General features: G+C 39.2%; 1 protein-coding gene across 1 annotated transcript in view; it reads left to right on the top strand.

Annotated features, from left to right (window-relative positions):
- Nucleotides 1-23,866, top strand: part of pex5la (peroxisomal biogenesis factor 5-like a) — an 80,035-nt gene that overhangs the window by 51,310 nt on the left and 4,859 nt on the right. The window contains exons 5-13 of the mRNA XM_029429720.1: nucleotides 918-1,041; nucleotides 1,876-1,969; nucleotides 2,266-2,295; nucleotides 5,295-5,390; nucleotides 15,636-15,752; nucleotides 16,905-17,048; nucleotides 18,777-18,847; nucleotides 20,637-20,855; nucleotides 22,560-22,725. Of these exons, the coding sequence (XP_029285580.1) occupies nucleotides 918-1,041; nucleotides 1,876-1,969; nucleotides 2,266-2,295; nucleotides 5,295-5,390; nucleotides 15,636-15,752; nucleotides 16,905-17,048; nucleotides 18,777-18,847; nucleotides 20,637-20,855; nucleotides 22,560-22,725 (1,061 nt within the window). The remainder of the gene's footprint in view (nucleotides 1-917; nucleotides 1,042-1,875; nucleotides 1,970-2,265; nucleotides 2,296-5,294; nucleotides 5,391-15,635; nucleotides 15,753-16,904; nucleotides 17,049-18,776; nucleotides 18,848-20,636; nucleotides 20,856-22,559; nucleotides 22,726-23,866) is intronic.

Genomic DNA, 23,866 nt, shown 5'->3' with positions numbered 1-23,866 from the left:
GTATCGTATCAGCACTAGTTTAAACAACTTCAAACAATACCTACATATTCTGTAATGATCAATATTGATACTAAAGCGACGTGAGTTACTGAAGAGAAAACTTAAAATATTTTCCTTTACTTCTCTAACTTCACATTCTCAATGCATATTTCATGTGATTCTGTAATGTCATATGTAAAAAATATTATACATCTGTAAAAATGAAATCCTATCATTTCACACAGTACCTTACCCTGGGTGAGGTTTTTAATAGCGCTAGTAACCACCTCACCCAGTTTCTCAAAAGCCATACATCTCCCACCAGCTCCCTACATACACCTACAACTCAAACTCCCGTCATTCCCTGTGGAACTGACCTCGAACACATTAAAGACAGACCAAAGAAGGATCAAGCCAATTTGCTGTAATGAAAGGGATCATCTAATAGACATTAAGAGGAAACAGCCAATTACTTTCCTATTTGCCAGTTGAAAAGGTTAAATTCTTCAGTGAGAACTAATTATGCAGACTGACTCAAACTACAGTATGGTGAATAATTCATGGCAGTGAGACTGATTATAACCCTCGTGTCATTTACAAGCAAAACTTTATGTCCTGTTAGAATGGTGAACAGATGTTTCTTTAGACACCCACAGCACTAATTGTCAGCCTGTTTTTAGCTCACTGTCACAAAAAGTTTGCTTTTCAGCTAATGGAAGACCTAACTACTTACCTTTTCTTTATTAGTGTTATTGCTTAATGCTAAAATTGAAATGTAGTTTTCTGATAAAAATAGATTAGCATTTGTTCTAATTAACAGATAACAGACTGTTTTTAATGTGCAACAACCTAAAACGTTATTGCCTCTTATGACAATTTAGTCTGTTTTGTTATTTTTATTATTATTTTACTCTTAATTATTTCATTACTGTCATCAGTTACCATTTGTACACCGTTGGATAAATGGGAAGAGCTGAACCCCAACCCTGAGAGGAATGGCAACAGGAAATGGAAGACGGAAAGACGGCGTTCTTCTAAAAATTCCTCCAATGAGTTTTTATGGTATGTATGGTATTGTCCTGAGCATTAATGACACAGTGACATTTTCTATCTATTGGACAATTCCATGCCTCACAACGTACTTCCTGTGCCATTACAAGAAGTACAGACAGGGAGAATTTTAATTGAGGTCAAGAAGGTCGAGACGGTTGATGAGCTTGTAGCGCACCAGACTGGAGATTGACACAGAGCTGCAATTAATGTTCACATGGATTGAACCGTGGATCACATGACTAGATGTATGTGACAGGGTCGACTATCATTGTTTTTTGGCTGCAGCAGGAAGAAAAACCCTCTAAAAATATACAGCAGTGGAGCATTTAGCAGCTAAAGAATCAGTTTGTTGTGCTGCCCCCAAGTGGCCTAAAATATCAATGTATTGCAAGTTTAAACAAGTGTTTTAGGTTGCCTGTCCTTAACCACACTAACAATAGTTACCATAATTGCATAGTTGCCATAATCACAAGCTTTACCCACCATCTTACGATAACGTAGTTGCCATGCGCAGATATTGTAGAAATTTAAAAACGTTGACACTGAGCATAATCATGGCTTTTGTGGAATTGTCCAATATCAGGGTTACTTGCCTGAGCGATAGGGTTTCTGTTTGCATTCCAGTAAGAAAAGGTCCAAATTAAACTTTTAAAAGAAATTTAGAAACTGAATAAACCTTGAAAACTGGTTTACAGGTGTATAGACAATCCAAATTATCCATGGTAGCAGTGTTTTCAAGGTGAAGGGAGAGACTATGAAAAGTATCAGAAATGTTGTATTCATATCAAGTTTAGTTCAATGTGTCTGCATCGTGTAAATCATCCGTTTTTCCCTCTACTTTAGGTCCATAGACTGCAAAACCCAATTAGAGCCATTGAACAAGAACTCCTTGGAAGCCAACTCCAAAGTAGACCCGGAGTCTGCTTTAGCATCTCAAGTAAGTGCTCAGTATGACAGGAGCAGGCAGTAATCATCACTATTGTATGTGCTGTCTGTACTTGAAATCAACATCCTTTTGAAGTGAGGAAGCTTCACACATCTCAAACATATTGTTGTGACTGACGGTTACACCTTCATAATAATTTCATGAAATGATGAATTTATCTTGGCTATTTAGCAACTGCATGTTAATGCACGATAATGAAGCTTTAATATTTAAGATTGTTTCTAATGCAACACCCTGTTTTGTTTAACGATCATTTTGTCCTAACACCTACAATTCTTCCATTTCAGCTCAACAGGCAGTATATTAGTGGAAGACATGTAAGCCTCCCTATGCATCCTTCCATATGATATTGAAAGACTTATACATTTGCACCGGCAAAAGAAGCATCACGCCATCTCATAAGATTTGGACCTAAAAGACCAAAAAGACAATATTATTGAAACCAAAATGCAACCTTGAGGAAATCCAGATATACTGTTGGCCTTGAGATTGTTCCTTTGTGGTGGTGCTACAAGGTCCAAATGTCAAGCGCTTTATTACATGAGTTAATGTCTCTGTGTAGGTCTGCATAACAGGTCTTGTTTCCAGAAGCCATTATTAGATTAATAGCCTATGAATTATTCAGCAACTTTACTCTGAGCCCATCAGTGTTGATCTCACCAAGCTAGCTAAACAAACATCACCTGTTCAGCATTCTGATAAATAATAGATTTGGGATTAAAGATAACTGTCTGAGATGGAAGGAAGTTGTGGCAAACAAATTACTAAATTTGTTTTGCTCAGGAGTTACAAAATAACCAAGACATAGATACTGTAAATAGTGGTTTTAGTTCTCCACTTAGCAGGTATCATACACACACACACAAACAGAAAATGCATGCAAACAAGGGAGATGTGTGTTGCATGAGCTTTACATACTCCAAACCGACACAAGAAAATGTCCCAAAAAAGGGAGCAGGGAAATGCAGCTAGCCACAATAATTTACGTTGAAAATCTTTGTAACGTTGGTCAACATTTCACAGGAGTCACAGGAATCTGTTTACCGTTTGGCTGCGGGGACTCTCGCCGCACTTTGCTACAAATAACTGTCTCTAACTTTAGTTCGGCCGCATGTCAGCTTGCCTCTGCCCGGTGTGAATTTGTCGTTAAGGAAAAATCCACCCTCAGATGATCATGCAGTGTTAGATTGAAGCAGCCAATAAATTGTGTGACTAAGTGTTGTATATTACTACGTTTATTCTTGACGTCGAGATCAATATGTGACATGGCACAATGATCTCAACTCAAGGTCCATGAACCAACCTTTTCTAAACTTTCAACCGTATAGTCACAGTCTTCATCAGCAAATGGAACTGGTGGAAATTGAACTGTATAATATTACAACATTTTGTTAAACGCAATTGTTACTTCCAAGTCCAAGGAACACATTATCAACCTACATTAGTTTGTGGTGTTACATGGGACAGGTTAGAGTAAAAAACATTTTTTAAAAGGGCGAAAAAAGTAGCAGTACTAGTAGTATTTCTGCGAATGTGGAAGCCGATCCTGGATGCTTTCAAAGTTAGACTAACGTTAGCAGCTCTGTCCTGCTGTTTATTGGATTTAGGGAAGTGTAAACTTGAACCAACCCCTGCCAACATTACCCAAGGTAGAGTTTTGTTTGCCAAACACATTAATTAATTCTCATCCTGAAGAATTTTCACTTGTAACCTTAAAAATTAAAATATACTGTTTGAAAGACAAACAAATATGTAAACTATATGTACACTGCAGTACAAGAACAATTCTGTGAATTTATTTCCATGTCATCTAGCAACATGAATCTTCAACTGGTGAGGATGCTACCAAAGACATCCAGACTTTTAGCACAATATCATGTAGCCTATGTGCTCAGCCTATGTAGCCATCAATAGCATATTTAAAGAACCCTTTTCACAGGATTTTGTCAGCTGATACATTTTACAAGACTGCCAGAAACAGTGTTTCCAACCAATTCATATAGCTAATGATAGCATAATTAGCCAGTTAATTAACACAATGAACACACATTACTAACACCTCTGATTCAAAACACAACATCAGGCTGCTGGAAGTCTGGTTTATTGAGTCTTGAAATTGAAATCTATTGAAATTGGTGTTACTGCCTCTTCTACATTACCTCTCTCCCTCTATTTAAGTGAACATTTTAAACTGAGTCCAGAAAGAAGCTCTCTTTGTTAACACTGCCACCAGAGTCTGACACCAAACTATTATATTTCCATGATTCCTTCTGGTATATAACTACTGCTGGATAAATAAATACAACCAGATAGGCAACCAAATCAATATCTGTTTTCCGAACAGTCGTTTTGGGTGGATTCTTCCTTTAACAACCCTACTATAACGTACTGCAGTTTCTTCAGGCAACACTGCATGCACTGTATTTTGTTCTTGTAAATAAAAAATATGGTTATCTACAATAAATGGATGAGGCAATTTCTTCTGAGTCCATTAATACTGAGATTAAGTAACCTCAATTAATCTTGCATAATGGCAGTCTGTAAAAATGTGAATTGTTACAGGTAGTGGCTGGCCCTTTCTGGGGGAAGCCACTGACATGGAGCAATTCATTTATCGGGCTCTGTAATGGATTTGCTAGCCCTGGAATACATACAGTCTATGCTATTTATAAAAGAAATCGAGTGTGCCATGTCACATCCGAGCATGAAAGTGTATCTCAAAAATAATTTACCCCTCACTGAATGTGTAGGTGTAATGTGGATTCAAGTAAACTACAGCTTACTCTCATAATGCAAAACCACACGCGTGTAATTGGTCTATTTTCAGTTTCCACAGCCGAGCAAGGCTTCATATGCCAAGTTTGTAACTGAGAGGCTATCAGCATATTTCAGAGATTGCATGTGGATGTGCACGGGAAAGGGAGAGGATGGGAGATGAAACTGCAAGAGGCTGGATGAGTAGCATGGCATTCAGATGAGGGGTGGGGCGAGATGCTGACAGTAGGAATTCTGCTGGCCTCCCTAAGCATGTCAGAGGCTTTGTCGAGGCAGGGATATTTACTCGTCCCTGAGAAAGCAGAGACGGCTGACCCTGCACACTCTGCCTGTCTCTCCCTCTGGCTTATTGTGTGTGTGTGTGTGTGTGTGTGTGTGTGTGTGTGTGTGTGTGTGTGTGTGTGTGTGTGTGTGTGTGTGTGTGTGTGTGTGTGTGTGTGTGCGCGTCTGCTTGCGATGTGTTGTGTGAAAGATATTTAATGGATTTTGTTTGTGCATATATGTATACATTATGAAACGTGTGTGTCTGTGTGTGTGACAGGCTCGCCTATGCAAGGAGCAGCGGTGGGGCAGCGCCCTCCTGTCCAGACATCAGTCCCTGGAGGAGGAATTTGAGCGAGCCAAGGCTGCTGTTGAGGTAAGAAGAGTGCTGCTTAGTACACCTCACATCTGTCACCTGTCCACAGAGAGCCGCTGACTTTTAATAAGACTTAAGAGAAAAGTTGGCTTTTCATTATTAAACAGCAGAACTTTGTCTCCTTTCCACTCTGTCCTTTTTTTGGAAGCATCAGGGTGGACTAGTGGTTAAAGATGCTCCTTAAAACAGAGGACTGGAATCCAAGCAGCAAGATACTAATGCTGCGTTCAATTTACCTCGGAAGTCGGAAATGACGTCACAACCGAGTTGACCTTGTTCCACTACAACAATACAGAAAACCAAGTTCTAGCCAGGTTAGCTTTGTTAGCCACTGTTGACAATACCATTTGATAAACACATTTTGCTGAAACAAACACCGTAGCAACATGTCCACAGATAGAAGTTGGAAAGTGCTAATTAACTGCATATTATTATATTATAATAATTAGTATATTACTGCAGCTTTCACTCAGGTGACGCACGGAGAGTGGAGAAGCCATCTGGTATTTTGAGGGCTGGGTTGGTCAGGTTCTCTTGATTTTCCGAGTCACAGAATCAAAACGGCACCGCAGCTTCCCATAGACGCTTCGGCACAGCTTCTGGTCCCCTAAACTCTTCAATGAGAAGCATACGGGTCTTTCTCCGCTCCAGTGAATGAAACTGTCCCAAATAGGGTTACCCAGGACATATCAAATGAGAATTATGTTGCTCATAAAATGTCTACAGTAAGAAATCGGTGATACTGCATTGATCTTATTTAGTAAAGAACATCTTTTCCATAGTAGAAATTCCAACGCTGCCATTAGTGCACAATTGTTATAGAAAGGGATGGAAAAATCCTGTGAGTGCTCTTAGAAATATTTAAATAAAGGGATACAATGAAGTAAGAATTCTGTGAACTTTAAGCCAAGAAGCCTTTCTTCAGTGTCACATTTCCAACATCGTTGCCCGTGTAGCCTCATAATCGTTCCCGCAATTTGAATACATTTACCTGAAGTCCTATGGAGCTGATTTCCATTTGACTCCTTCAGCCCTTTTATCCCCTTGTCAAATGATCACTTGTGTGCTTCCTGCGATGTGTTCGCCCCTGTGGTGGTAGCTGACAGTTTAAAAGTCAAAATTCAAACACGCATTCAAGTTCACGGGGTGTTTGACCCGGAGAAATATTAACGACTCTGAGCTGGCTAACATTAGGAAAGTAAATATTTCAAAAATGTTAAAGCCAGAGAAGGCAAAGTTACAGTAATTAGATATGGCTTAATTATTCATAGGGCTGTGTACCCACACACTCCAAGTGTTGAGTTGTGAAGTATGCCTGAAGCTCTGGTGTTATCAGAGATGTGAATTTGCCATAATGACAACATGGAATATTACTTGAAACCCTCCCTCCTTTCTATCTCTGAGAAAGAATAAGCTTTTGCTTAAAGCTATCATATCATCATATTTCCTTATTTGATGTAACTGTAAATTAAATGTACTATTTCATTCACTGATGACATGGACAGACATTTATTTTCTTGCACAGTAGTTGCAGAAAGGTTTTCTTTCAGCTGAAGATATTTTGGAAAGGTTACATCACATTGGCCTAACAACATGACTAAAAGAGCAGAGTGTCTGTACTGTACAGGAGTTTAGGGAACCAATACAGTTTAGTTTTGCTTGCAATAAAACCACTCTCCCACTCACTGGACATCTTCTTTCCCAAAAAATGGGCTTGAACTCTGCAATTTTTAAGATACTTCAGCTTTACTGAGGGCTACAGTAGACTGTTGCATACTGAGCTATGTGTAATGGTCAATAAATAATAGAGCAGAGACAGGAACATGGTGAAAAAGTGAGAGAAGCAGCTGCAGAGGAGTGGACAGTCCGCTTGGGGATCCCTTCCCAAAGTCAGCGATGATGTCACATCTTGTATAAGCCGTGAGCTGCATCCTCCGAAATAATTGCACAGTTTGAGAACAAGCGTCAGCCAGTGGGCAGGTAACTGATGAGATTCTGGGATGCTCCTGGACAAGCGTTTGAGCATGGAGCATCGATTGGTAACAGTATCTCACGCCTTCGATCGAGCAGCCTGAGTGCTGGCCTCCACTCTAGAGGTGCTCTGATGCAAGTGGTCAGCTATTTTGCCCTCCACTGAAAAACTCAAAGCCCATAATCAGATAATTTCAATTGAAGTAGCTGTGCATATGCATGCTCTTTCATACTTATAAAGACATGGAGGTAGAGACGTCTCAGATGGCAGTGAGAACATTAAATCAGTACACAGCCTTTCTGCCAATTCATTTAATTAGACGTAGCCAAATGTAAGAAAATTAGGACGCACAGAGAGAGCAGACAAGGAATTAGGATACCAAATATCATCCATTTTAAAAAGTTTGTACTGATGAGAAACTCAAACAGGAAGAAATAAAATGGCAGTGGGCCGTGAGAGGGAACTTAGCTTTGAACTCATTTACAAAGATGCTGATAAAGAGATATTTTTTAAGTAGGTAAGTGACTTTTTTCACATTTCACATGAGGATACCACCAATTACTGTGAGCTGATGACAATATAATGCTTTTATTAAATAGAGAACCACGGGGTATTTTGTAACTTCAGGCAACGGTATTTTGGCTGTGAGGCATGACAAAGCGCTTCCAAGGAGGCGATAAAGACGAGATGAAGGTGACTCTGTGGCCTTTTGTTTGATTAAACACAAACAAGATAGGTTCACTTTCATCTTGCAGAATATTGGTCTGAAGCAGTTCTGCTTTTCTAAAAGATTGCAGAGGCAGTTGCCTAGCAGTGAGAGATTGAGGCTTGTGATCAAAAGGTCAGTGGTTTTAATCCACAGACCTGCTGGGAAAATGTGACTGGGGAATGTAAATGAGTAGCCTAATGCGTTCACCTCCTTCAGCAACTTCCATCAGTCATGCAGACAAGAAACTCCAAACTTTTCCAGTGGAGCTAACAACATGAGAATGAGGATGTTATTCAAACTCAGGTGCAGACGTCTGAAAAGGATAGTATCAGGGTCGGTGGTTCGATCCCCAGCCCCTACAGTCAGCATGTCAAAGTATCCTCGGGCAAGATAATGAACCCCAGTGGCCTGGGTGTGAAACAGTGTGTGAATGGTTATCACTACTGATGAGCTGATATCAGTACACCTTGTATGGTATCCTCTGACTCTCTATGAATTGGAAAAGCATAATATGAAAGCAATCCATTTACTTTTACCTCAAATGAGTTGCTTCAGAAGTCGCTCGTGACAGGATCAAGGGCGCAATTCAACCAGACTAAACAATGTCGTTTGAGCGAAATATTTTAAAAGTTAACAATTTAATATATCTTCTACCCGTGAACTGTCTTATAAGTAATCTCATGAGTGATGTGTAAAAATATTGTACATATTTATACAAATAATTTGGTACCCATGATACCACATTAACCATACCATAGTATTTTGGCAGTTCCTTAATTAATGTGGAAGCATCTTTAATTTAGCTCACAATCACCAAGCAACAGCACACATCAACACTGTTCATTTGTCATAAATTCACAGTTGACTGCAGTAATGCCCGCCGGCCACTGTAGCTATGTGTCGTTATTACAGACATCCGTATAGTGTATAGTCGCATTGTCTGCCAAAATGCATTGGTTGCACTTAGCCCACTGAAATGTATTGTGTTGTATCTGAGTGACATTATCGGGACTCCAGCTTTCTATTTTTGTCTCGCTGACCACAGACTTGGCCCGTGCAGTAGAGCAGTTGGTGGCTCATTAACATTAAAAGGCCAGCCTTGCTCTGGAGATGAGAAGAGCCCTTTTTTTTCTATTGGAGGCTGCTCCGTGTCACTGGTGAATAATGAGACTTTTTGTAGTGTAAGCCCTCTGGGCAATGTGGATAAGTAAACCTTATTCATGTGCTTCGTTTGTTCCAAAGGTTGAGTCTCAAGTTAACACAAACTGACCAAACAGATAAGGTTAAAGTGCACTTGAAAAGCACTCACACACACATATGGAGGCTTAAGATCAAATATCTTTTACTGAAACATCTCACTAAGGCAGGGGTGTCAAACTCATTTTAGTTCAGGGGCCACATACAGCACAATTTGATCTCAAGTGGGCCGGACCAGTAACATCATAGCATAATAAACTATTAATAACGACAACTCACAACTAATTGTTACACTTTGCAAAGTTATCCCTCTGCCGGCCTATTTTGACACCCCTGCACTAAAGTATCAGATTTTAATATAAATATATATTATAAATATATATATAATATAAACACTGTGTAAGCGGTTATGAAAATGTAGTCACTTTACTTGCCTGAAATAGCTCGTTTGATGGTTGCCAAAAGCTTAAAAGCCTATAGGGCTACATTTCCCTATTGTATTAATATGCAAAATGGTCTACAGATTTTCATAACACAGCATCATTTGACTGAAAGATTTGTATAAATCATGGCGTGGTTGTGATTTATATTTGTGCAATATCCAAACTCAAGAAAACACAGGAGCTTAATTGCAGGTCAAATATTGTTTGCTTGGACTCAACTGAATATGTTGCTTTATATGACACCAAACAGGTCTTCTGAGTGCTGTTAATTATAAGTATTAATACTTTATTAAAATGTCTCCTTCCTATAGCAAAATATGCAGCTTTGTTTCCCTAGTCAGGGTACAATTGATTATTTTTGTGAAATGAAGTCTGAAGCAATTATTTTGTACCAGTTCTTTTTCAATTTCTGTGTTCTAGCTGACCTAGCATGAATTCTCAAGCTTTACAACTTACCTTCCTGGACCTTTATTTCACTGTATGTATTACCTCAGTCTAGCTGACTAAGACACAACTAATTGGATTCTTGAGGCAAAATGTAAATACACCTTTTCTAAAAGTGGGTCACACCAAAAGCCGGGGGTATGTGGAACCTTTGCCATGATTATCGATAATGTATTCATGAAGTAACTAATGAATCCCCCACCCACCCTGCAACACCAAGTTCATTTCCAAACAGTGGTGACATATTTGGCGGCAGGAAGTACTCTGGATCCAATACATTTCACGTAACACTTCATCAGAGCTGCTGAAATTGGAGTCGCAGCTATTGGTTTGCTCCAGCGATACATCGAATATAAATTGCCTCACTGTATCTTTGTCTCATTCCACATAATTAAACTGCCAATGCCAGTGTAAAAAGCGCCCTTCACAGCATTATTAAGAAAAATGAGTATATTTCTAATAGATTAAAAACACGTCTGTATATTTACTCCATTTTAATACTGCAAGCAATCAGGGGGCGGACAAGTTACACACCGGATGGGATTTCACAACGTAAACATTTAACCGACTGTCTATGAGGCGCAAATAACGAGTTGATGGACTATGATAACACGATAAGAAATAATGAAAACTAAATCTAGCTGTGAAGTGAACAGTTGGTCACATGACTTCCACACACATCCATTACAAAGGAACAGTTGTGGAAAGTAACTACTAGTACGGGTACTGGTAACTACTAGTTTGAGGTATTTGTGTGATGTTTCTATACTTCCACTTCACTACATGTCAAGGGAAATATTCTACTCCACTACATTTGCATATGAACTTTTCTAGTTGCCTTGCAGATTCCAAAACATATGAGCAGTTTATAACTTATGCTGTAATGTTACAGGTTAAAGTACCAAACAGTATATCAATTAGTTTAAAGCTCCACATTGACAAGCCAGATCATAAAAATGTTGCTTGCACATACAGTATATAAATGTAAGTGTCCTGACATCTCATGGCCCATTCCTCATGGGATAATAAGGCACCTTCACGATACGTCACTATTTACAGTAACAGAGAACAGCCTCCAGCTGGTTTGGTCACAAATCAATCTAATAATAAAAAGCAACAACAAACAATAGTTATTATCCATGCCTTACTGAATCAAGGTTTTCTTTCATAACATGCATTCACTAAACAAATTGTCAATTTAAAGGTCTCTTTTTTTAAACATCATCCATATCCTGGAATCAAACAAAAGATCACAAAGTGTAGAGTGCAGTAAAAAACAGACAAAATTATGCTCATTCTCTATTCCTCCCAGATCACACAGTGAAAGGATTCAACTTCCAAAGCAGCAAATCAACCCGTTTCACTATAATGAGGTAGTATACCAGCTTAACTGAGCAGAAAATAGACCTTTTTTTCTTTGATAGAATACAAAGAACGTCATTTTTCCACGCATCATATATTGTCAAATTTGAACTATAAGATCAAATGCATATTAAAAATCCATCAAGGATCTTAACGAGACATAGTTTTCATGATTATCACGTGTGTTGGAGTTAATAAATATTGCCTGCAAGTAAAGAAATGATTCATAAATAAATAAAACCACTTTTATTATATATGTATTTAATAAATAAGTACAATGTGAACTTCTAATGTTGCTTCAGTAGAGAACCAACACGGTTTCTTCATTTAAACCTCTAAATCCAAGCTCCTGCTACAAATTCTCACAACATATATATGACTCTTCAGACCTTAACATTCCCTCCCTCTATGTATTTCCTCCACCTCTCAACCTCAGGTACTCAGGATTGCACACTTTCTGACAGGGCCGACAGCGGCAACTCATCTTCAGGCAATTTGTCTGAGAGTCAGCAGTCTGCAATTACCTGACATCTCTCACCATCAGGGGCCACACTACTGCCTCCATATCAATCACAAGCATCTAAGATGTGGAGAAGAGAAGACCTTTGACACACAGACACACACATTCGTACAGTAGATCTTTCTGACCCCGCACCGCTCTCCAGTGTCACTACACACTCATATTTACTGTACACAGGGCTGTCTAAGAGGACTCCATTAGTCACAGGAGGCTGTTCTGCTCTGTTTGGCATTATTCTTTCCCGGTTTGCTCTGCCTCTGACAGGAAGACAGCCGAGAATCATGGACGTCATCCAGTTGGAAGAAAACTTACATGAAAAACAGGGGTGACTTTAGAGCTCACAAAGAACTGTGTGTACATTTTAACCGACAATAGGTAAACATGAAGAAGACATGTTATAAAGGCATACTTCATCCCATCATTCAAACTCCATCCCGAGATAACTCAGCAAATAGTCCATTGACTTTAAAATCAAATGTTCAATTCCACTTTGGTAGAACATTTTAATTTCCTTGTTGAAGTACCAACACTCTGGAGGTCAGAATTTGCAACTGCAGTCTGTTAAACGACATGATCAGACAATAAACAAGCATCTGCTGTCTGTTGGTTGGAAATAAAGGTGGTCTGAAACACATGAGACCAGTGGAATAGAGTCAAGTGCACCATTAGCAGTGCATCACGGGCGTGCCAAACACACATTGTAATTTCATGGTCAGGCTCGCCTAGCGCACCTGGGGCGCACTTGAATACGGATATGATACATACAATACATTACATTACATACATTACATACATTACAGGCAGGTGTGTAACAGGCTGTGACAACCAAGGCCAACCACATTGACTTCTTTCATGCGCTGTAAACACAGAGATCTCCCCTTCATGACAGTTTGAAAATCTGTGGAGAGTTTCTTATGATCATCATGTAATAGTGCGTGATTTTATTTTTATTTTTTATCACAATGACCAATACAATAACAATCTGCAGTTCAATTCCACCATAGAGCCATATATAAATGAAAGCAATATTTTTTGGGATGTTGTTTTATCGGAACTAAAGTTGATTGATCACATAATACAGCAATATCAGCGTAATTACTGACAATATGGGAAGTAAATAGTTGCCTGCTTAATCTTCACGTTGCGACACAAGCGTGATCCTGCTGATCCACAAATGAATTGGGATTTTCAAAAGAGCACTCTTTTCCTGGGAACACCACTTTAACATTTTTACCAAAATAATATCTGTTACATCATGCTGTGACTCAACACAGTAAAGAAAAATAACTCAGGATTTAAGAAGCTGTACTTTGGCACAGCAGTGCTAACATGCTCACAATGACAATGACAACATGCTGATGTTTAGACAGTATAATGTTTGCCATCTTAGTTGTGTGTTTTAGTATGCAAACATTTGCTTATAACCACTAAACATAAATTATAGCTCAAGCTGATGGGAATGTTATTAGTTTTACAGGTATTTGGTCATAAAATGCCACAATCAGCAATTCTGAAACGTCTTCATCAAAGTTTCATTCTATAGCTAAAAATAGAAAGTTATAAATATTTCTGTTTATAGAAAAAAAAAAAATGAATAATCTGCAGCGTAAAAGTCACAACATGGACATTTAAATCAACTTTAAAATAAACAGCTATGCAATGAGAAGATGGTAAATATGGACACATACTGTGTGGTCTTGTTTCATAGTTAAATCCTTTGATGCCTGTTTTTGAACACATTGAAGCTGTTTCAACTCCTCTTGGCTAAGGCAGCTAAACAAAGTGTTGCACAAGTCAAAGTGAGTAGAGAAGATAAAGGCACGTATAATCCTCTCTGTATCACCAAAATCCATGATGGTTCTAATTTTAACAGTGCTCCTGAGATGGAAACAAAACGTGCCTGAACAGATTTTTAGCATCTCTTTTGAAACAACATTAGAGTCTCATCACTCCTCAGTTTTTGGAGGCTTGTGTTATAAGAATAACAGGTTGAATAAGTTTTATATAAATAAAAAAACGTTTATTTTTCAATACTGAACATGTCACGAAGTTAATAAATAAATATGTAGAGAAGATTGATATATTCATTAGTCTTGAGTGAGAAGTAAAGCGGGGTGTCATCGGCAAATTGTTACATGATTAAAATAACTAAAAAGAGCACCTACACTTGATGCACTTGACTATTCTTGATGCACTTTCAAAAACTAAACAGTAATTTTAAACTTTCATACAATCAGTGCAAATTAGTTCAAATATAATCAAAACTTATATAGTCATAGTCCCTCCTTAACCTTCAGTCCAAGTTTGAATATGAAAAATTAATTTTTTTACGACATCACTTATCCTGCGCCATTACGATAAGCAATCAAACTCAAGAGGAAAATTGTATGTCTGACTCTGGATTATATTTCCTTGAGTTGCTCTTCACTCTGCCTTTCGACTGCATTTCTTCCAAACCACTCATCTGGTGTGATCTGGATTTCCAGCCTTTATCTTCATCTAGCTGATTAGTTGAACAAATGACAACCCTCACTTAAATCTAATTGAATGCTGGGTTTGAGGCAAATCAGAAATTAACAATTTCTTCAATGTTCTTAAGTTATGAAATGAGGCCAACTCATCATCCAAAACAACAGTTATTCCAACAGTTGACTGCTGAAGTGTAAAATAATTTCTGGCAGCAATTTAATGACAGCTGATAATGTGCACTTTTTCCTTTTTAGCATAAACTCTTTCAAACAATCACTTATCTTCATTTATTGATTTCTCTTTACTGACATACCAACGGTCAGGTTGTTAAATCCAATTACACTAACATACTGTATTTGAATGTCAATGCAGGCAAAGAAAATAAAGGTTGTGTACCACCAAAAAATGTATATTGCGATTTAAACTGCTGATAGTTGTCATACTTGTGTCTAAGCTTCATTCTACAGGCTTTAGTTTCCTGTCGGATGAAGAATTGAAAAGCTATTCTAGGAGAAGGATTGGCGTACTCAACTGATAACCTCTGAGGATTCGGTCAGCTAACTGAAATGCCCCAATCCGAAATCTTTTGACCGAATAAATCTAAGTCTATTCACACTCATAATTAAAAGGTTTTGTCTTGAAAAATATTTTGTGCATTTCTTAACTGATCAATAATGAAAATAATAGGCTGTTTTCCAGCTGTACTTACAAACATTATTGACGTAAACTCACCTTTAACCACATCAGAAAACATTTTAGATTTAGTTAGTGTTAAGTATTCATTTATTTGGATTTTAAAAGACCTGTCAATCAATTTGAGAGTGGAAGTAGGTTCTACTCTCGTGTATTGAATTTTCATATTGGGGCCACTCATTTGTTTGCATTGTAAGTGCGGATAGTTCCTTTAAGCTCTTACATGACTTGCAAATATGATGATTCATTAGAAGTGTGGAGGTCCATAAGTTACAGTCATTGAGCCGGACAGACAGGATGATGGGAAATTACAGGATCTGTTGTTCTACTGTGCACTAATCACTCATTCCCTACTTCTCCCCCTCCCCAATCTATCTATCCTCCTTCGTCCCACTGTGTCCCTCTCTCTCCTTCTCTCTCTCTCTGACGTCTGTAGTCAGATACTGAGTTCTGGGATAAGATGCAGGCTGAGTGGGAAGAGCTCGCTCGGCGGAACTGGCTGACGGAAAACGAGCAGGCGCAGATCCCCTCCTCTGTCTCTCCACATGAGAAGGTCACTATCATTACCCAATGTTACAATCAGCAGCCTGTGCAGAAATGTGTCATAGACACTGATGGAGAGATGTACAGTACTGAAAGCCACTGCAGAGTAAACTATGCATGCCTGTCTAGAGTTAAACTGTAAAATTAGTTACAACATTTGAAAAGAAGTGATATAACGTATGTTTATTGTACTTGCATGCATATATGTAACTCCCAAAGTGGAAAATTGCACACAATCTCCTTTATTTACCTATTCCCCAAAATTAAAGGTTAAGTTCAACATTTAGGAAATACACTTATTGGCTTTCTTGCAAAGAGTTAGGTGACAAAATCGATGCCACTCTAAAAAAGCAAATCCCAAAATGTCAAACTATTCCTTAAAACCCTGTTGTCGAGTGTGGACACTTCTCTATTCACGGGAAGTGAACATTTTAAACCTAAAATACAAACTCAAAACAAAAAAAGCCTCTGTGGTATTCTTTGATTGCAAGCGTTATAGAGCTTTTAGGCCTATAAACATGAACGCTCGCTGTCATCCAAAATGTATAGAGCTTGTACAGTTTTAAAATTTAACAGGGAATTCAAATACTTAACAACAAATTGGTTACTTTGTACTTTAAATGTATTGAATTGTCAGGTTTATGTTAAGAACTCCATTTCCCAAATGAATACATATATAAAAAATGTGGAATAGTACGTAATATAGCCTATATTCTACCCTATGTATACAGCATTACCATATATGATTAAAGTAATGTTTGTTGGTCTCAGGGGACAGAGCATATGGCTGAGTAATATACTCTACAGCTTCTTCTTTTTTATCAACTAACCTTATAAGGAATCAGACCTTTCTGATTGATCCCAGTGCAGAACTAGTTCTTAAAAAAAAAAAAAAAGCTATTTCAAAGTCATGCTGCCCAGAAGCGGTCAACAACACACTAGAGTAATCACAGTTTGAAAATGCAAAGTTTAACATTTAAAGAGAACAGACAAACCCGGGGGAGCTCAGCCCAGGTTTAATGTGAAGCAGAAAAGATCAATTCCTGCTGCTGGAACTTTGCTTAAATATACAACTGCACAGGACAGGTGCCCTGTTTTGCAATTGAATATGGAAGAGAGAGAAACTGACATTGCCTCTGTCCCTATTTTTTTTTGCTGACAGGGTTACTACTTCCACACAGATAATCCTTATAAAGACTTGCCTAACGCATTTGATGAGGGACAAAAGAAGACTCGAGAGGGAGACTTGCAAAACGCTGTGCTCATGCTGGAAGGAGCTGTCTTGCAGGACCCTCAAGATTCAGAGGTGAATTAATTTAGCACACACGCATTAACACGCACATTGTATTTATTCCTCATTTTACCAAGCAAGTTGACGGTGGAGACATTCTTATTTACAACTGGGAGATGGAAGCTGGCAAATACAACTGCAGTCCTGGACTGGTCAATGTGACAGGAGCATTTGGGTTTCCAGCTCAAAGTTATTGCTTAATCCAACCCCAAAAAATGCACCACATGTGAGAGAAGCTAGAGAGGAAGAATGCCTTCACTGACCACACGGGCTGTGTGACGCAGATTTAGTAGGCAGAACCCAGAGGCTAGACACTAATTGCCTGTAGAGGGCAAACGATTTTTTTTTTCTTGTTAAAAGAGTTGTTTACTGTAGCAAAAATAGTCAACTTGTTTATACTCTTTATGAGAATTTCCATTTGCCCAGTGAGCTGAATGATAGCTCATTCCGCGGGTTTTTTTACTCCTTTTTGTATTCTCCCCGTTTCTAAAGAAGTGACCTCTTTGCAGGCTGAAAGAGCAAAGCCTTCATACAAAGTAGTTTCAGAATCCCCTTGAATATACAGAAATGTGCCAGTTATTCAGAGGAGAGGATTATCCCGCGGTGTATGGAACTAATACGATTCCAAAATTCATCCTAGGGCGCTTAGTGGCTTATTGCCCCACCATGAAGACCTCTGAATCATTCAGAAATAATTTCGACGCTCATTCCAAAGAGTGGAACAAAAAAGGCATCTACAGAGATTAGCCTTCGAACAGGTTATTAAGCATGCCATTACAGACACAAATACAGAGGAGATATCTAATAATCTCACATTTTGGATGTGAGGTTAGTTATATCATTGTCTGCCCTCTTGTGCTGATCAAGGGTACCTCCATTTGAAAGAAAGATCAACCGCAGCGCCTCTCACACGGTCACATTCAACATTTACTGAGCAACTCAACAACTCAAACATTTAGTTGATTAATCTATTAGTCAATTGATATAAAATAATACCAAACATTAGCTTGTTCCAGCTTCTCCAGTGTGAGGATGTGCTGCGTCTCTCTACTTTATATGACTGTAAATTACATTTTTGGGGGGTTTTGCAAAGTTGGTAGACAAAACAAGAAGACTGGATACTGTGATTTGAAGTCTTTAATGTTTTGTTTTGTTCGAACAACAGTTGAAAACCCATATCTTTTCAGTGTTATTATGATAAATTAAATCCATTATCACATCAGTCCTTGATTAATTTTCTGCTGCCAGACTTATCGTTCAGCTCTAAATAAATGAGTCCTCACCTAAATCATCACTTCACTTTTTTTTAAAGAGATAACGCAGTATGTCAGTAAGTCATCTCTGATGGCTTCATTCATCGAATAATAAATTGCTTTTTATTGCTCCGATAATTTAATGGAGTATCTGAGAGTATCTAAGGACAACCCTCCAAGCTAAACACTTTTTCTTTTCTTTCATTTTTACACACACACACACACACACACACACACACACTTTTTAAGCATAATGCCATGCATTGTTGTTTGACCTCATGAAAGTTTTACATTTAACGGAGTTCTGAATGTTTAAACACACTGTAGCTACTCTGTGTTTGAAAACTGGCATCATTCGCTCTAAACACTCAGTGCCAGACAGATGATGCTGAGCCTCTGTAAGTGTGTTTCAGCCCCTTGAGAATATCATCTATGGGGCCCAGGTTTCCATCTTGCTCTTTACTGTTACCTGTATTTTGTTTCCCTGCAGGCTTGGCAAGTGTTGGGAACCACGCAAGCTGAAAATGAGAATGAGCAAGCAGCGATCGTCTCCCTCCAGAGGTAAGGAGAAACAACTGCATCAAATTTCCATTTCAAATCGCTCTTAGACTTGGCGTAGCTGTCAGCTGTTATTGCTCGGAGACACCATATGTTTGCACAAGACTCAAATGATAAAATCCATCGTAATAAAAATGTGCCTGACAGGTTTCAATGAACTTTCTGGAAGAAGTTTATTTATAGTCCAGAGAAGAAACGCGTCATCATTTTTACTGTACTGTTTTACTTTATCAAACAGCAATTGGAAGCACACTTTCTGCGATTTCTATTCCTAAAATAGAGACACCCCACATGGATGGTGATTGCACAGAGCGAGGGTATGAGTCCTCAATGGGAGGTGGCCCACTTTCATTCATAACACAGCTGAAGCCATAAATTGCACCTATCTGAGAGTGTGAACACTGACAAGTTAACTGGAAACACAAGAGACAGTCAACCAGGAAAACTCTTCCTTTTTTTGTGTGACAAAGATAGTCCATTCTGTGAAATACAAATATATAGTAATAAATAGCATTTCATTGCTGTTCTGCTTAAATGTGATTACAAAGAATGTGAATCATATATTTTTTAATTCCTGCAAGAATCTCACTTAATAGACTCGTGCATATTCTGAAAAGCTATTCAGATCCGAGATAGTTTGCATGGTGTACATTTTGTCTATTATGTAATAGCTCCATCTGTGAGGAGACTGTTTGGGTACGAAGAGAGATTAGATGTTTAACTGGCATTAGTCCTGTTGTAGCTACACTGGCAGCACTTCAGTTGGCAAGCTCTATGTTATCCTGCTCTATTCCGCTTTTTTTAATCACTTCATTAAATATTGCCACAGAGACAAAAACATAAACATATTTTTTATGCAGACGTTTTGCTTAATTTTATTGTTATTTTATGGTTCACTTCTGAAGCTCAAATCATGTGTCTCCACAGCTGTCGACAAAAACTGAAAAAAATTCTGAAGAGGCAAAAATGTGACGCTATACGATGTGTAGCTATTTTATATTATTTATAGTCATCCAGTCAATTCTGTTCACAAACAAATCTGCAAATTCTGTGTCCCTGAATAACATGGTTGTCTGGTCACTCTGGGTTAATCTAATTTATCTTTTCTTTTTAACAACTTGTATAGAACGCTAGACATTTTGCAGGAAAAAAAAAGCACATCCTTGAAAGTGTAAAGCAGATTTGAGTGGCCTTAACCGAAGTTGATGTAATCTTCACCTAGAGCACATTGCAGTGATGATTGAAATAATTTGGTTTCACTGAGATTATGAGGGTTTTTTGAGGAAGTTGGTGCATTAACTGTAGCAAATCTGTCTTAAAAAATGATCTTGATTAAAGCTGAATCTTGTTTTTGGCCTCTCCTCCAGTTTCTTAACTAATCCAAGTTGTTTATCCAGTGCTGCTCTTCTCTCCTTTTCAATTACAAAAGCCATCGAAGATCTTACTAGCACTTGTCCAAATGATGTAACCGGTGATATAACTTTAGTACTCGCTACAAACACACTCTCCATCTCTAGCTCTGGAACAAGCCGACAAGAGCTTCTTTTTCTTAAATGCAAACCTCATGCAAATCATCCCGACCCCAATGCTGAGAGCAGAATGCAAAATGTCCTCTGCTGAAGAGGCAGAGCAGGAAAGGAGCAGCTCATCCATCCTGACCCAGAAATCATTAGCCTCCGCCTGATGTTCCCTTGCTTTGGCCTGTCCCAATTAATGCCTGTCAAATCTATTTTTTCCTTTGAAGTGTACACCTTACACCATCTTTTCTCTCCCATGTCCTGCGTCCATCCAGGTGTTTGGAGCTCCACCCAAACAACCTCCCAGCCCTCATGGCTCTGGCAGTGAGCCTGACCAACACTGGTATGCGCAACGATGCCTGTGAGGCCCTGCTCCGCTGGCTGCGACACAATCCAAAGTACAAGCACCTGCTGAAGAGCAAAACCCACCTGATGGGTTCCCCAAACTCCATACGCAGGATGTCTACTGCTAACAACGTGGGCAAACACGAAAGGTGGAGTATTTAATTTAATTTAGACTTGATGAAAACAAATAATAGAGCTTACAGCTGTATTTTTAGGTTGTATATATGTTTAAACTCTTTATCTGGTACACGTTTTGCAAAGAAAACTGACATTAAAAGACCACAGCTGAATTTCAATCTTATTTAACAGTTTCAAGTCACTGAGTAGCTGACAAGCATGATACATCATGTGCTGCATGTTGCACATTAAAGAAACAAGATCTTTACCAGCCTTTTCTCATTTGTTTCAATTAAACTGCTGTTATTCTGTCAGGGAGAGCAAACTCGTATTTCAACGTCTCTCAACCACAGCTGGTATTGGTGTAATTTCACTGGTGAGATGTATCCATCTTGTCAAACCACTCTTACTGCTGTAAAAGGCAAACCGTCCATGTTGTCTTAAGGAAGAAAAAAATAAGCTGTCAGATATATCAGCCTAACTCTGCTCTCAAGGTTAAGCAGCACTTTATCAAATCATTATTCATCTAGTCTGTACGGGTACATCCCAATGACTGGTCTCCCCTCTAATCCATGAAATATCATCCTTTTTATTTCTGCTTCTTACTCCATCCCTCATTATTTATACTCCTCTTTGCAGTTCTTACCCTCCTTCTTTCACTCTTGTCTAACTTTCCCTTAACCTGCCTCCCTTTGTTATGTCTGGCCTAGTGGAAACTAACATATCACATAAAAGGACTTGGTGACATTGCACTTCCTGTAACATCTCTAAAATAAAAGTGTTCCCCGCCTTTGCCAGTTAAAAGCTTTTAATGTGAAACAGGAACAGCAGAAAAGAGTGCATTAGTAATAACTTAATACAGCACCAATACGAGCTGAAAGCAATCAGTAAACAGTAAAGTAAGGCAGATATGTTAAAATCCAAACAGGAACACAGGAGTGAAACTAAACTCCAAATCACAGAGATCCAGAATCTACAACAGCTGAACACGGGGAGAAAAACTAGCACACACACACACACACACAAACACACACACACACACACACACACACACACACACACACACACACACACACACACACACACACACACACACACACACACACAACTTTAGCTGCCTAAGACACAGCTGAGGGGAGGAGACTGCACGGGTTGGATGTGGTTGACCCTGCTACCAACCAGGACCACAGCAGCACGGATCAGGGTGGATATTCCCCGCTGTGAGGCTGTAGTGGAAACTTGTTATGAAGGCTTGGCTTGGCACGCCGTTGCTAAAGTGGACTGGCCTAGACTATATGTAAGAGGTGGACGAAGCCTTGAGGTTGGCACTTTGACCGTCACCCTCTTGGTTTTTTAGAACAAGAAGTGACACGAGAGGGTGGAGCTAAGTACAACTAAACGCTGAACAATACTATTCAGGTCCTTCTTATGTTCTTACGTTTTCCCTTGCAATTATTTCTCACTTTTCTTTCTCCCTCACTTAATCCCTCCTGTTAATCTCTTTTTTTCTTCGTTCTTACACTAGAATAAAAGTTGACATGCAGCACAGTGCACGCCATAGCTCTGCGATCTTAAGAACACTCACTCAGCAACCTTGAGTCACATTAATCCGCATCTGTGTTCTGTGTGTGTGTGTGTGTGTGTGTGTGTGTGTGTGTGTGTCTGTGTGTGTGTGTGTGTGTGTGTGTGTGTGTGTGTGTGTGTGTGTGTGTGTGTGTGTGTGTGTGTGTCCACAGCTCCCTGCAACCGGAGGTCAAGGAGCTCTTCCTGGAAGCAGTTCAGCAAAACTCTGAGAGCATCGACCCAGATTTGCAAACGGGCCTCGGAGTGCTCTACAACGTCAGCGGAGAGTTCAAGAAAGCTGTGGAGGCCTTCAATACGGCCTTATCAGTGCGGCCGGAGGTAGGACACACACACACACACACACACACACACACACACACACACACACACACACACACACGGAAACACATGCAGATTATAGTGAAGCTGTAGTTGTACAAATGCTCGTCAGAGGCACAGATGCTCTGACTGCAGAAATAATCTCATTGCACAATTGAAGCCTTAGTGGGAGGAGCCATGGAAAAAACTATTTTTATAATCAATTTTATAATGGAGGACTCTGTATCTGTATCTACCACACTGTAAGCTGTGGTTGGTGAACACATGGGATGGGATAAACTGGTTTCTTTGCAGAGACAACATGTCTGACAGCTGGTTGACTCCAGCTGGCCCTAAATTGTGCCAATGATGTAAACTCTGCACCTTTTGTGAAACACTATTTACAGTTGATCAGAGGCTCATTCAGATATTCAAGCGGATACATTTTACAAAATTATTGCTACAAATTTGTTTTCCGTTTGGACTCTAAGGATGCTGGTCCGTTTGTGTATCCTAGCTGGTGGCTGCTGATAGGTTGCTACATTACAGGGTATAATAGAGTATGATCTTCACCAAAATGAGTGTGTGTGTGTGTGTGTGTCTGTGTGTGTGTGTGTGTGTGTGTGTGTGTGTGTGTGTGTGTGTGTGTGTGTGTGTGTGTGTGTGTGTGTGTGTACCATTATCTGTCACGCACCACATGTTCTCATGAAAACACATACAGCAGACATGAATCGTGTACACATCCTTAGAGAGATGGAGCCGCAAATAAAAGGGAGAGCTCATGCAAACAGATGTAGTGAAGCACGTCAAACTGTCACAGCAATATGTGAAGCAAGGAGCTGCCAAATCTGGCCTCATGAACCCTTGACAGGGACACATAGGCTCTTAGAGTAGAGCAAGATCTAGTGCACACACATGCAGAAAACTAAAAGCTGACTTTGACGCTTGTTTCATACAAAACAAACAAAACAAACACACACGATTACAACCACAAGCTCTCCCCCCCCTCCCCATCTCTGCATCTCCTTCATGCAAATCAGTCTCTGTCCTTCCAGCTCTGTCCCAGGCCGGCAAGAATATTACTCACTGTTAAATCCAACCTCCCGCATTTGACTTGGTAATGTCTGCTCCCCTGCTGGAAAAAAATAGCTCTGAACACAAA

Source organism: Cottoperca gobio, chromosome 4, assembly GCF_900634415.1.
Source record: "Cottoperca gobio chromosome 4, fCotGob3.1, whole genome shotgun sequence".
Classification (NCBI taxonomy): Eukaryota; Metazoa; Chordata; class Actinopteri; order Perciformes; family Bovichtidae; genus Cottoperca; species Cottoperca gobio.
The sequence above is the reverse complement of the archived record's forward strand: the minus strand, read 5'-3'. Positions and strand labels throughout refer to the sequence as shown.